This window comes from Vanessa cardui, chromosome 23 (assembly GCF_905220365.1).
Source record: "Vanessa cardui chromosome 23, ilVanCard2.1, whole genome shotgun sequence".
Lineage (NCBI taxonomy): Eukaryota > Metazoa > Arthropoda > Insecta > Lepidoptera > Nymphalidae > Vanessa > Vanessa cardui.
In genome coordinates, this window is record NC_061145.1 from 843,975 (window position 1) to 859,069 (window position 15,095).

A 15,095-nucleotide genomic window follows, 5' to 3' on the forward strand; every position below is an offset into this window, starting at 1 on the left:
AACAACAATACTAATTACTGCTGTTATCATTAGGACATCTGTTAAATATGTGGTACCCCTGCTTGGCACAAAGCCCTACACCGAACAAAATAATTGCGTAATTTATTTCTTATCATTCAGCGTAGTTCACTCATTAATTCTCTTCGCTGTGTGTCCCAAACGTCACAGCCAATTACTGGTAACTGTGATTGACATTCATTTGTGTTAAACATTAATGATTGCAAAGTGCATTACATATTGTGCAGCGGATGAATAGACTGCAATATCATTCAGTCTTTCATTCATTTACATATCTGTAATGGAACATTCTTTTTTTAAAATGATTATAGTACTTGGTACAAAAGCTTTTAGTCCATTGTTGTATTTTAATTTATAAATATTTATTAATTTTGAATTTATAGATCAATTTTTTCTTGGTTTTAAAGATTCGTGAAATGATTAATACAGAAACTGATATTTCAGGTTTGATTATGTTAGGTTAGGTTAGGACGTTTTTTTTAATCAAACTAAATTAATTTAATTCACAGTGAAGCCTTTTTGAATCGTCGATGCTTAAAAATTACCACATAATTTCATTCTAGCAATGAGCATCTGATGATGAATCGCTACGAAGGGCCTTTGAACACTGTTACTGTTGTTGTTAGTAGTAAATCATTTCCCACGTCATCAACCTTGGGAACTAATATGTTATGATTCTTGTACCTATAATCCCATTGGCTCCCTCACCCTTCAAGTCGGTTACAAACAGTCACTCAGTATCGGTGTTTGAAGATAGATTTTGTGATGAGTTGCAAATACCTTGAGAGATACATAATCCCTACGACCAAGAAAATAAAATTTCTAAAGTTAGGATTTAGGAAAACCACGTTAGCTAACCTGATGTAAATCTGATAACAGTGGTGAAATATAAATCTTCTATACAGATATATGAGAAATAATTTTTGTAATACCCATCTACAAAGAATTATTGAACAAAAAAAATATACATTACACTCATACCATAAAATTGAGTTCCGTAGAACATTTTAACATATACCATTATTATATTCGTTGCTGCGCTTTGAATCTTTAGACGCCTTAAATATAGACTATCGATAATGATATGACAAGCTTAAAAACGTATTCTTGTAGCATCATCTGATAAGATTTGAAACGTACTCTTCAAAACTTAAAGACTATTATTCCAAATCAAAATAAACATCTGGTTACAACAACAACAACAACAACAACAGCCTGTAAATTCCCACTGCTGAGCTAAAGGCCTCCTCTCCTTTGAGGAGAAGGTTTGGAACACATTCCACCACGCTGTTCCAATGCGGGTTGGTGGAATACACATGTGGCAGAATTTCTATGAAATTTGTCACATGCAGGTTTCCTCACGACGTTTTCCTTCACCGCTGAGCACGAGATGAATTATAAAGGCAAATTAAGCACATGAATCAGCAGTGATTGCCTGGGTTTGAACCCGCAATCATCGGTTAAGATGCACGCGTTCTAACCACTGGGCCATCTCGACTCACAATTATCATCTGGTTATGTCCTCCAACTCAAAGGCTATTCTCAACAGACTGAAGATATCGCCAATACACATAAAGAACTATATAATAACGTACTCGAATGGGAATATGATATGCCCATTAGCGTTAGGCAGGTGTCGCTTTTACGCGAAATTGGCAAGACGATAAATAACCAGGCTACCTATCCATCCTCCTTAGTTTCTTCAATATTTCAGATGTTCTGTCCCTACTTGCAAATGACACCAAAATGTGATAGGTTGGTTTGCAAGTTATTATCAAATAACCTAAATTCTCTTTCAAGCTGACGTCTCCCGTAATTTGTTAAATGGCTCCTAAAATGTATGTTCCTAGTTTCAGGACGTGTCTGGACTAAGATTTTAAACGTTGATATGAAATATTCGCTATAAAACCCTGGGGCTTGTTTGTTAAATTTAAAATATGATTACAGTTATAAGGCCTATGAATAATTTATAAAAATTTCAACGTAAACACAATATTATTCATTGTCCTTACTGTGTTTATTTTATCTATGGTGTGAAATATGAAGCGACCAGTCTATCCCACCTTTGGACTTAAAATTTAAAGCTTTACGCTTTTCCAAACCAGTATGTCAGAATTTCACCTGCGGCAGAATTCTTCGTGATATTTTCCATTACAGACAAGCATGAGAATAATATACATATGTTATAAATACAACCAATGTTACCAAGATTTGAACCCGCAATCTCCAGTTAAGCTCCACAGCCACAGGGCTTTCTCGGATCTAAAATATATACAAATAATATAAACAAAGTACTTTGCATTCATAGAGATAACGCTACGAGCATTTCATTTCAAACCATTCGTGTAGAAAATTCGTAAAGAAAAATATCACTATTCTGGTAACTTAATGCAAACGGAACTGCGGTCTTTGTCTCATAATACAATGTAACTGATTAAGTGAGAAAGGGACAAAAGACGGATTAGTGTCAAACCCCTTAAGCGGAGTTAACCCTTCCTTGTCTAATCGCATTAACAAGCAAAATGCAGAGGTGGAACTTATATGATGGGATTATTCAGATATATGCTCGGATTTTATAGCAAAACTCATGATTTCGATAAATGTATCACGGATTGAACATAAGCTCATTAAATAAATTATAGTTTCAGTAACACGCGAAGCGAAGAATTCAAACGTAATATTTATAAGTTTTGAAGGTCACTGTGATTGCTTTATATCATTATTACATAGTATAAAACAAAGGCGCTCACTGCTGTCTGTATATACTTAATTCTTTTGAAATTACATAACGGATTTGGATGCGGTTTTTTTATATTGAGAGTGATTCAAGAGGAAGGTTTCTGCATATGCATGTGCAATATATGAAAGAAACACTGATAATTTTAAATGCTTATATATATATATATATATAAGTCTAGACAGCTATAAATGTGTAATAGCTAGGCTATGGTTGCCTCTTTTTGAGGACAAGATTAGAAGCCTATATTATAACGCAGGTATAATATGGCTCAGTGGATGGACATTTGTTACTCTACTATATTTTTCATCACTTTGTTCAAATGAATTATTATCAAGAAAATAATCTGTGACAAATGTTGCTAGTCCATTTTATAATATCAATATATCACAATACATAAAGCAAGAAACGCTACAGTACTGACGGCAATGAGATGAATTTGCGTCAAGATTTCAACTTTTTCAATTATAACTTCGCTGTCTGAATATTTGTGATCAGATTTGAACATTGTTACTCTTGGATATAAGGCTTAAACTGGATTATATAGAGACAAGAGATAATTGAAATGTTCAAAAATAATTGGTTGATTTACTCCCTTATTTAATTTAATATATTGTTTGTATTAACTTTATTAGTCGAAATTCAAGTAACGTGATACCTTTCATCCTGTCTTGTTGTAAGTTTCTAATTCTATTTATAGCAACTAAACTAAATTAAAATCAATCAGCTACGATATATGAACGCGTAAACGAAATAATGGGAACTATTTGTTGTATCATTTTTTTATTAACTCACTTTGGATTCATTTTTTTATTAACACACAATGTCTGTGAATATGAAATCATTGCTGGTGATATAGAGACTTGAAAAAATGTAGTGTATTGTATTTAAAGTTCGCTATTAATTTAAATTCAAGACAATTAATGATGACGTCATACTGACAGATATTGAACACGGTGACAAATCTCCAGAGAGACCAGTTAATGCAGCACACATTATAGCACACCTTTATTCTCTGATTCTCATATTCATGGCATATATGGCAAATTCCACACGATTCAATTACGGAAAGCGTTCAGAGCCAAAGATACTACAGTTTATATGCTTCCCAACCTTAAGGGATTTTACTGAGAAATTTAGACAGAAAATCTCTAATTTTTTTATCAGCCCGACTTGAGCTTTAAAGACCTGGTTTCTATGACCTTATGTTAAGATACTACACCAACGAGCCTAAACTATACATAACAAAATTTTCAACTATTACAAACGCTAGCAATACTTTTAGTAACATATCCATGAATAGGTAATTTAATATCAGTAGCACTTTTCAAATGACCTTCGTTTGCGGAAAGCTACCAATTTAGAGGGAGGCCGCTGCCACCATGTATCGTTGAAAATTTTGATTTCAACCGTTTGAAATGGGAACCCTGTATGCATGGATTAATTCTATCATTTTATAAAGAGCTCTTCCATCTACAGACTTGCACTGGCTTTTTGTTTAGACAACAGCTATAAATCAAAGTGCATTCGTACAGCGTACGTGTACAAACTTCGTTACATAATAACTGTAGAGTCGTATTCGATATATGAAATGCTATTAACTTTCTTATTTTCTCGTAATCTGGTACGTATAGGGAATGTTTAGTCGTAAGATCAATTAAATCACTCCACGTGTTCTCCAGTATAGGAATCATGGGAATATAAGGACTGCAGATAAAGAAATCCGGCCAAAACTGAGAACTTAAATAAAGACCTTTAACTATTTATTGGTTCAACCAAATTCTAGCTACTCAGCTATTTATTTGGTTTGTAAAAAATCATCACATTGAACAACATCACATACATTACTCTGATTACAATGTAAGTAGCTAAAGCACTTGTGCACAAACGTCTAGACCCACGACAGCATAGAAAACTAATGAAAGTTTTCGTCATCGACTCGGCCCTAGAGAATCAAACCCGGGACCTCGGATTAGTGTAATCATGAAACCGTGTACACACTATTCGATCACGGAGGTCGTCGAATTCTGAGTACAGTACCCTATTTTTTACGATCCAACTGTTTTGATGATTAGACAAATAAATACTATTTTATGGGAGTACATAAATTAGCAATTGACATTAATTGCTGGAATAATATTGCTCTTAGTTTAGTACCAATAAAATAAAACTTTCACAGTAAGTTGGATGATGTATTCGTAATTGTTATAGTGACGCGTGAAAGAATGAACTGGGAAAGATAAAAAACTTGCATTAAATCAGATATTACATTGTACACTAAGGTGTTTATTTTATACGAATGGTAAAATGACTAACAATTATTTACTAATGTTCAATCAAATTTAATACTGAAATATTCACCATTTACGAAAAATAACATTTTTACAATTTTGTCTGTCTGTTTCGACAATACAGCTGGATCGATTTTGACGACTTTTATACTGACAACTAGCTGATGTGATAAGGGGTAACTTAGGTTATTTCTGTTTTGGAATGATGTATAAAATAATAATAAAGTCACGCTGCAATGTCCAAATACTATCAAGTGAAGCGCATCCCTCTGGCATGCCACCACTCCGACATCACGTCAGATGCCACCCAGCGACGACTTAATATCCCAAGAGCTACCTAATAGACAATTAAGAAGCGATAGAAGAAGTGATAGTAACATTTTTAGTTAAATTCAAATGCACACGAAGTCACTGGCACAGATTGTTTCGAATAAGTTCTTATGCATTTTTAACTCAATCAAAATATTCGATCTCCGTTATTGTAGTTAATATTTTTGGTAACGTATTCTGATTCTTGTAACCGATTGATCATGGAAAACAATCATAGTAGAGAACAGCAAACTACGCAGAAGATATTTTAATAGTCTTAGTTAGTTCTTGGTGGTAGTGCTTTGTGCTAGCCCGTCTGGGCTGGTACCACCCACGCATCAGTTATTCTTTCGCCAATTAACAGTACTCAGTATTGTTGTGTTTCGGTTTGAAGGGTGAGTGAGCCAGTGTAACTACAGGCACAAGGGACATACCATCTTAGTTCCCAAGGTTGGTGGCACATTGACGATGTAAGGAATAGTTAATATTTCTTACAGCGTCTACATTGTCTATGGGTGATGGTGACCACTAACCATCAGGTGGCCCATATGCTCGTCCGCCAACCTATAACATAAAAAAAAGTCAAGTGGATGTGCCAGTTGTTCTCTCTTTTCTACTAGTCTCATAAATCTATGAGCATAAACGCCACACCTTCTACACATAACACTTTACAGCTTTACCAAGGCTACCACATATACTCGTATACCCATTCGTCAAAATTTCTGCCACCAAATTGTACTACTTAGTATCTTGTTATGGTTTGAAGTCAGCCAGTGTAACTACAGGCTAAAGGGACATAACACCGTGAGAAGTATCCAACATTGGGCATGCTGGATATTTCACACAGTGCCAATGTCTATAAGAGATTGTGTTAGGTGGCAAATTTCTCAGTCAGTCATATTCATTATAAGTGAGAAAAGAATGGCATTAATGCCCAACATTTCCTTAAAAGAAAATCGTACAGAGTAATATGTATATTATTTTTTTACCATGTTTCATATATTTCTGAGAAAAACTTGTATCATTTGGTAACGTAAAATACAATTTATATGTCTGGAACACCTTCCCGCATTCACAGATAAAATAGTTATATTTCATCCACTTGACTGTAATGGCTCAATAACTCGCGGTATCTGTGCAATGATGGCAGACACCTTATTCCCACATATTTTATTTTCAAGTGATACAGTCACATTAGACGTGTTATGGCGAGAACATTTTTAATATTAATATTTATGAAGACCAAATCAAATCAAATCAATTTTATTCAAGTAAACTTTACAATTAAGGGTTTATGAATCGTCAACAATGAAATACTACCACCTTATTAATACTCCTATACTATTTTTCACCGATTGCCTAGTTGCCTTAGTCGATATTTCATGTAGCTAATCCATACTTAAATATTATAAATGTGAAAGTAACTCTATCCGTTTGTTTGTCTGTAGCTCTTTCACGGTCGAACCAATGAGCTAAATTTGATGAAATTTGGTGTGATGCAAACTTGAACTCCTAGAAAGGATACAGGCTACTATTTGCCTAACATATGATAACCAACATCTAAAAAGCGAAACCGCGAAGACTAGTCTGAATTCCCATTAAGATCTTATGAGATTTCTTTCCAACATATCTCGGTTTGGTAGTGGCTCAGAGTTTGGCAGTTCTTTCGATCCCGTGTCTCAGATAGCATATACACACATGAGTTCTGCCTGAACTGTCGCCGGTCGAACTAGATTTTGCGTTCCACCGGTTATGTGGATGTGAAAATTAAGGATGTACTTTTGTTGGCGTAGGATTTTAAAGCTGCTTCAATTATTGTTGGTTAATGTGAGGAAAAATTACGGACGAATCCAGAATTCTATTAAATAAGGGAGAGGTTAAATTATCTTGAAACTTTATCCCTAAGAGGAGATGAGACTATTTTTTTATTTATTAATTTATTGGTACGCAAACAGAATACAATCAGACTTTATATTACACCATCACAGTTTTTAACGAATGTTTCTTACAGTGCCAGCGTCTATGGACCATTAGGTGGTCCATTTGCCAGTCCGCTCATCTTTAGTATTATTACTTATTTAAAATTAATAGCCAGTGTAAAATTTCGTATTAAGCAACAGGCTCGAATAAATAAAAAAAGTTACAGAATTTTTATCGTAGTTTTATTATAATTATATTATAAGAATTATATGGAGATGATCGTTAAAACTTTTTTATTGAGGACCTAACGTTCAAATAGACTTAACGGTCGTTTTACCAAATGAACTCTAACTCTAGCAGACTAATATATATCTATGTAATGTATAGTTTCGGTTTATTGCTTTATGTAATTACATAACAGCAGCAGCATCAATTAGCAACAGCCTGAGTATCCCTACTGCTGGGCTAAGACCTCCTCTCCCTTAGAGGAGTAATTTAGAAACACATTCCCCACGCTGCTCCAGTACAGGTTGTTGGATTAACATGTGGCAGAATTTCTTTAAAATTAGACACATGCATCACACATCTTGACCCCGTGGAATATCAAGAATGCTTTCCCCGTTGAATCGCAATTCCGATCCCCTGAACTAAGAACGAACCCGCCCTCCGATCATCAGCATGAACAGTATATAGATATCCTCCTCCACAATTCAATACCGAAACACAGCCTCAAGTACATTTACTTAACACAGATCAGAGGGTTATTCTACTAACAAATCGTTAGTATAATTGCAACTTTATTGCATTCGAATCGGACTGTAATGCTTGCCGCTTAGCCGTATTCCAACTACTAAAGCTGCGTTCTAGTTGCGGTTCCGTAAATTGGTTTGGAATAGAATCGAGAACGTATCGTAAACGATATATTTTAGTAGAATTATACCCAGCATTGATCAATGAAGTCCCACTTACACTACGCACATTAGTATACTCTGCATTTTATGTTATCGTTATATGTTATCACTGTTTTATTCGTATTTACGTTATTTTTTGTACAAAATAATTCTATTGAAGATTATTTTAACAAAAGTTAGGAATTTATTGATTTGATTAAAAAATGAAAAATTTAAAAAATAAAAAATGACAAGTGCGAGTTGAACTCGCGTGAAGAGGGTTCCATACGATGTAAATATCTCCTAAAATATTGGTCGTGGAATGCTCATTGTGGGCTTATTTTTTTCATTAAATATTCATCTACAAACCGATTCAACAAAACTTAACATTGGAGTTAAAAAATATGTTCTCCCACACATTCCACCTGCAAATGTAAGTTGGTACGCACAATATTGAGTGATTTACCATGTTATTTTAATATCATGGACTTCTTATAGGTTTTCCTATAATCTATAAGGAGAAAACTAATTTCTGTATTTTTTTCAAAATTTTAGGTTCAGTAGTTTCGGAGATAAGGGGGGGAATGGTCAATTTTCGTCTATTTTCTTGAATAACTTGGAAACTATTTATTTTAAAATTACAAAAAAATACGTTTAAGATCTTCTCAACAAGACCTTTCATTTGATATACCACACGATGCAGTTTTCAGAATTTTTGTTTTTAATTTTCCCCTTCCCCCCCAAAAATGACCCCCCATATACAGATTTCATCTGCTCACGTCACACCTCTGTATTTGGGTTACAGGAATTGATATGTGTACCAAATTTCAACTTATTAGGTCTAATAGATTCGGAGATAATTGACTGTAAGCGACGGACGGACAGACACACGAGTGATCCTATAAGAGTTCCATTTTTGTATTCAGACGTACGGAACCCTAATTAATATTTTGCAACGGCAACAATGTGTAAACATAAATTTATACCGACTATAAATGGCGTTTGTTTTGTTTTTAATAGAAGGTTAAGTTAGCCAGTGGAACAAGTGCAAGTGACATTACACATTTGATCACACACATTGAATTAGTAATGTTTTCATACTTCTTGAAGTACCAAAGATTTTTTTTTAAATAATTAAAACACAGATCATTAATAGTGATGCACTATGAACTGAACGAATGGAATTAAAACGATTTGATACTCTTTCATTTTTATAATCACGATAAGAGCAACACTTAACTAAAAGCTGACAGAGCACAGCGCATTTAGAGACAAACAGGAAAATGTACCTCTCCATGTGATTTAAGCGTTCATATTTGATTTCCACTGCATTCTCAGCGGGATCGCAAGATAATGCCGTCTCAATCTATCATTCAATATAAATCTTAATATTAAGAGTTCAAAATATGTTATAATAAGTGCACTTGATGGTAGAACTTTATGCAAGCCCGTCTGGGTAGGTACCACCCATTCATCAGTTATTCTACCGCCAAATAACAGTACTCAGTATTGTTGTGTTCCGGTTTGAAGGGTGAGTGAGCCAGTGTAACTACAGGCACAAGGGACATAACATCTTAGTTCCCAAGGTTGGTGGCACATTGACGATGTAAGGAATAGTTATTATTTCTTACAGAGTCATTGTCTATGGGTGATGGTAACCACTTACCATCAGGTGCCCATATGCTCGTCCGCCAACCTATACCATAAAAAAACAAGAAAAAGGGAGACTAAAAAGGTTTTAGTTTTTCTTCAGTTTAAGAGTGCTTTAAATATTTCAATTTATACTATGACAGTTTATATTTTATTTATGTGGTAGTCAAAAGCAGTCAAATCATTTGCATGAACAATTTTTTGCTTAGTGGCAAGTCTTTGTGTAAGCCCGGGGTATTGTGTCTTATTTCCCACGTGTAGTGGTTATCTCGCGAGTATATATAGGCTTTGGTGACTACACACGTGGTTTCAACGTTAGGTGACTCACCTCCCACACAATCACAAGGAGGTTTCAGTTTTGTTAAAAAAATATCTTAAGTTTTAACTTTTTACTTTAAATTCAATGTACCTCTAAATACTTAAAACAAAGAAATATTGCTTTCATGCCGATATAGAAATAAGAATTGGAACGTTATTGACGTAGAGTTTTTAAATACACTTTGTTTTCACTAGATGGCGCTGTACACTAACTTTACCGTTCAACCGATCATCATGACACGTTATAAACTTATGCTAGAAGAACCTTTTAACGCATGTCGTATCGGGTAATAGTTTACGAACTTCGAACAGGAATTTCAACGCATTATGAACATGAGTAGTGCCATGTAATATCTTAATGGCGTCCCCTGACGTATAGATCTATTTATCTACGAAGTATCCTCTACATTAAATTGTTTTAGCATGTGTGACGCTCGCTTACAATGTGTCTTGGTGTGCGTGACTATAAGTAGAAACAGCAAAATAATACAAAACATGTTTTTTTTTATTGAAACTTTTATTAGAGAATACATCTGTAATGGAGGGCGATTCCTTTTAGTTCTACCTCTCTTCGGATTATACTCTTACCACTTTTACAAATTATGGGAGATAATTCCTCATATTTCCACGTCACCCCTATTCTACTCTTACTACTCCTACATATTAAATGCTTGCGTTGTAACGATAGTTACAAGTACATTATAGTACCAGCTTACACAGATACATTTCCAATGTTCATAGCGTTGCATTTTCGATGAGGACTAGCCTCCTTCTTTATTTTATTCCCAGGATATCTATCTATAACACATACTTTTATGCCTGTCTATGTACCACTCATTTATCATATTCCACTGACAAAGAAAGACAGCAATACTTATTACGTATTGCTGTCTTTCGGCTTGAATGGTAAGTTTCCGGCACAAAGGACATAACAAACTCAGTTCCCAAGTTTGGTTAAATAAGAAATTGTTAAGAAGCTAAGATCCAATTGATTATTATTACATCTAAAACTTGGTTTGGTGATTATTATATTCGTGCAAAAAGGGTAAGTCATCAGTCCCGTGATAAATATTAAAGACTAGCCCGCGACTTTGCATGCCTTTGAAATTAACAAAAAAAATAGCCTTAGTTACTTCTTAGTATATCAGTTATCTGCCACTAAAAGTCCCGTCAAAATCGGTAGAGCCGTTCCAGAGATTAGCCGGACGAACAAACAGACATATAGGCAAAAATTGTAAAAAATATTACTTTGGTATATGGTACATATATATGCATTGAGTACAAAGGGGCTATTTTAATATATCAAACAGACACTCTGATTTTATTATATGTATAGATTCCTAACATTGCCAATAGGAATATTTAAGATCTGTTATGCCGCTTCTATCCGGAACAAAACAATATTAAAAATTGATGTTTGGTCGTTTACATAAAGGAAATTGAACGTAAAACTTTCGTAATTTTCTACACCAATAATAACAGCTAAGAATTTCAGTTGTTACTCTTTTAAGATTAGACATGGCTTATAAAATTCCATTTAAACGATGTCTAGGTAGTTAATGCCATCTTTAAAAATAATAAGATATTATGTGGCATTGGCATAATCACGCACGCACGCGAAACTTCTTTTATTTAATAGAATTTTATAAATTGTAGGTTATCTGGGCTTTGGATTGTTTATTTTTTTAATTTTATACAGCCACGTGTACTACCGAGATGGCCCCGTGGTTAGAACACCCAGGCAAGCACCACTAAATATATGTGCTTAATTTGTTTAATTAGTTAAATACAATTATATACATATATAATTGTATTTAAAAATGTACCTACTAATTTTTTAAATATACTTTCTACAAATGATTTTAATTTGTAAAAGTAAAAATAAGTAAAGTAATAGCGTGTAAATTTCACACTGCTGGGCTAAAGCCTTCTCTCCCATTAAGGAGAGGGTTTGGAACATATTCCACCACGATGTTCCAATGCGGGTTGGTGGAATGCTCAAGTGGCAGAATTTCGATGAAATTAGACACATGCAGGTTCCTCGCGATATTTTCCTTCACCATCGAGCACGAGATGAATTATTAACAAGAAATGGGCATATATGTATATAGTGTTGCTTGTCTGGGCTTGCACCCGAAATCATTTGTTAAAATGCACGTTCTAACCAATGGGCCATCTCATTAATTTATAAATGAAATGTATACGAATACATAACTAGTACAATCTTGACTAGTACAGATATAGCGCTACTAAAAAATATTCAGTAGACATCCAGCCTTATCACGGTAGCCTACATTTCATTCACAGTCGTACCCTATATCTGCTATATGGAATATACGGACGCGATAATATTGTATATTCCTCGTGTTTATTCCATTTTCGTATTATTTGTGGCCTGCGGCGTTGCTGGGTAACGGGCGGCTATAAATGTAGGCCTTTTTGGGAATTGGTGTTACGACCCCTGAGACTGTTATTCGGTCTTTGGTAAATGTATGGAAGGTTTTTTATTTTTAAATTTAAGCTTCTTTGCTCCTTTGGGTGGAAATGTTTATTTCCTGTAGGTTTTTATGACATGATTTTGCAAAGGGATTGAAAAAATTGTGAGTCAGTATTCGACCACATCTTTCAAATATGAGGGTTTTTTTTAATATTATAATTTACAGACTGTTAAAAATATTAAAAAAAAATACGTGTGCTTTTATTAGCGCGTGAGATGTTCTTCTGCTTGGTTAAAAATAGCTTTTAATCGAGAAAATAATTAATTAGAATAAAATAATCTTCTAATTAATTATTAACAATTTAATATTATGATGAATGTCATTTGTTCTTTTTACTTTTATTATAAACTAGATGTCGCCCGCGGCTTCACACGCGTTTTAGGGGCTTGGTTGTAATCTGTTAGACAAACAAAATAGGCTTAATATTTGTCCTTACTTAGAGTTGTTGTTTTTTACCTTCTTGACACTCAATTGGTGTTTAAGCGAGCAACAACAATGTACGCGATTATGCTTCTGTTTTCTATTAATCCTGATTGTACCCTGCTGAAGTTATGTTTTTTAAATGGACATGTATTTGATAAAGCTTCATTTTTGTTTGTGATGAGTTATGCTATTGATGCTATAAGCTACGTGTATATTTCCACTTTCCGTACCGCTCATGCATGTGCAAAGTCAGGTCTTGAATGTTATTATCACTATACAATAAAACTAAGTTGCTTTCTGCTATCTATCCCTATGTACGCTTAGATGTTAGAAGTATGTAACAGATTTCGATGCGGTTTTTTAATAGATAGAGTAATTCGAGACGAAGGTTTTTGTATAATTCATTGAAAATAGAAGAAAGACACAAGATTAAATCTGAAGCATATTTAGTATCAGTATAGCATGTAGGGAGGGGCGGGTCGCTAGTATTTTATAAACATAAAATTAATGACTTTATAATAAAATTGCTTTTGTTTCAGAAATACGTGAGCGAACTGACCGTTGTCCGAGACTGCGTGCCGACCTGCAGCGAAAAAGGTATTTTACAAACGTTTATTTATTCGAAAATATTACCAAACTCATTTTGTGATGCATTTGGGTAACCTGATGGTCTCCACCGTCCATAGACAATGGGGCTCTAACAAATATTTACCATTGCTAACATCACCAATACGCCACCAACCTTGGGAACTAAATGTTATGTCCCTTATGCCTGTAGTTACACTGACTCATTCAACAAACAGAACACAACAATATTGGTCAAAATATCTGATGAATTTTGGTACCTACCCAAATGTGCTATCACAAAGCTCTACCACCCAATTATATCATATATGTCAATCATACAAAATATACTTTATCCTTACATTTATAAATTTTTATAAATAAAAAAAAACCGCCTTCAAAAATGAACTAAAAAGAAAAAAATAATCAGTTACATCCATAACCAATTTACGATTTTTTAATCACCTCTCAAAGTCGGTGCCTACATTGCTAATATAGGTACCTACATAATACACAATACATACATACAAAAATTGTATAGATTGTATAGATGACACCATTAGACAAACCTTACTATCGATACAAATTAAATGATTTCAATATAGGAATTTATTTACTTTGTTGGCACCGACTTCAAAAGGTGATTAAAAAATCGTAAATTGGTTATGGATGTAACTGATTATTTTTTTCTTTTTAGTTCATTTTTGAAGGCGGTTTTTTTTTATTTATAAAAATTTATTTACTGCTTTTCAGTGTTGTTTTGCTATTTATAATTACAATTGGTAGTGTTTGTCATTCACTTTATTATGCTCAGTACATTTCGGCTTTCGACTCTAAACATAACCGAACGCCGTTTCAATACGATGTGGTCTGCAACTCAAATTAAGCGTTACCTAAGTTACAATAGCCTAATGTTAACTGCTTATCGCCAATAAGACAATACCATTTTTTCCCGATGCAATGCCGTTAATCATTGAGGAGTTCTCCTGGTAGTCCACCATCAGCTAGACTTCATCATAGGCATGTGTACTAACATCAATTGCTTGACGACTATCTTAAAGAAATAGAACTAAACCCGTAAAATAGTTACTTACTAATAGGTTCTGATTACCAGTTGTGGTCTTCATCATCAGTTCCACTTCATCAAATGTCACTTTTCGTGAGCATATGACCAAGGCACTTCGAATAAAACCGAAATCACTATAGGTTTGCCTATAAAATTTGAGGAGTTCCCTCGATTTCTCCAGGATCCCATCATCAGATCCTGATCTCCTGACAATGGGACCACCTGTAAAACATGCCCTTTCAAACAAAAAAAGAATTGTCAAAATCGGCCCAGCCATCTTCGAGTAATTCGGTAACATACATAAAAAATAAAAAAAAAAAAAAAAAAAAAAGGCCCCGACGAATTGAGAACCTCCTCCTTTTTTTGAAGTCGGTTAAAAATAAAATCTATCATCTATTTTGAAGAAGATTC

At 34.2% G+C, this 15,095-nt stretch overlaps 1 protein-coding gene across 1 annotated transcript in view; it reads left to right on the top strand.

Annotated features, from left to right (window-relative positions):
* LOC124539914 overlaps positions 1-15,095 on the top strand; it is a 120,607-nt gene that overhangs the window by 72,766 nt on the left and 32,746 nt on the right. The window contains exon 3 of the mRNA XM_047117287.1: positions 13,594-13,651. Within this exon, the coding sequence (XP_046973243.1) occupies positions 13,594-13,651 (58 nt within the window). The remainder of the gene's footprint in view (positions 1-13,593; positions 13,652-15,095) is intronic.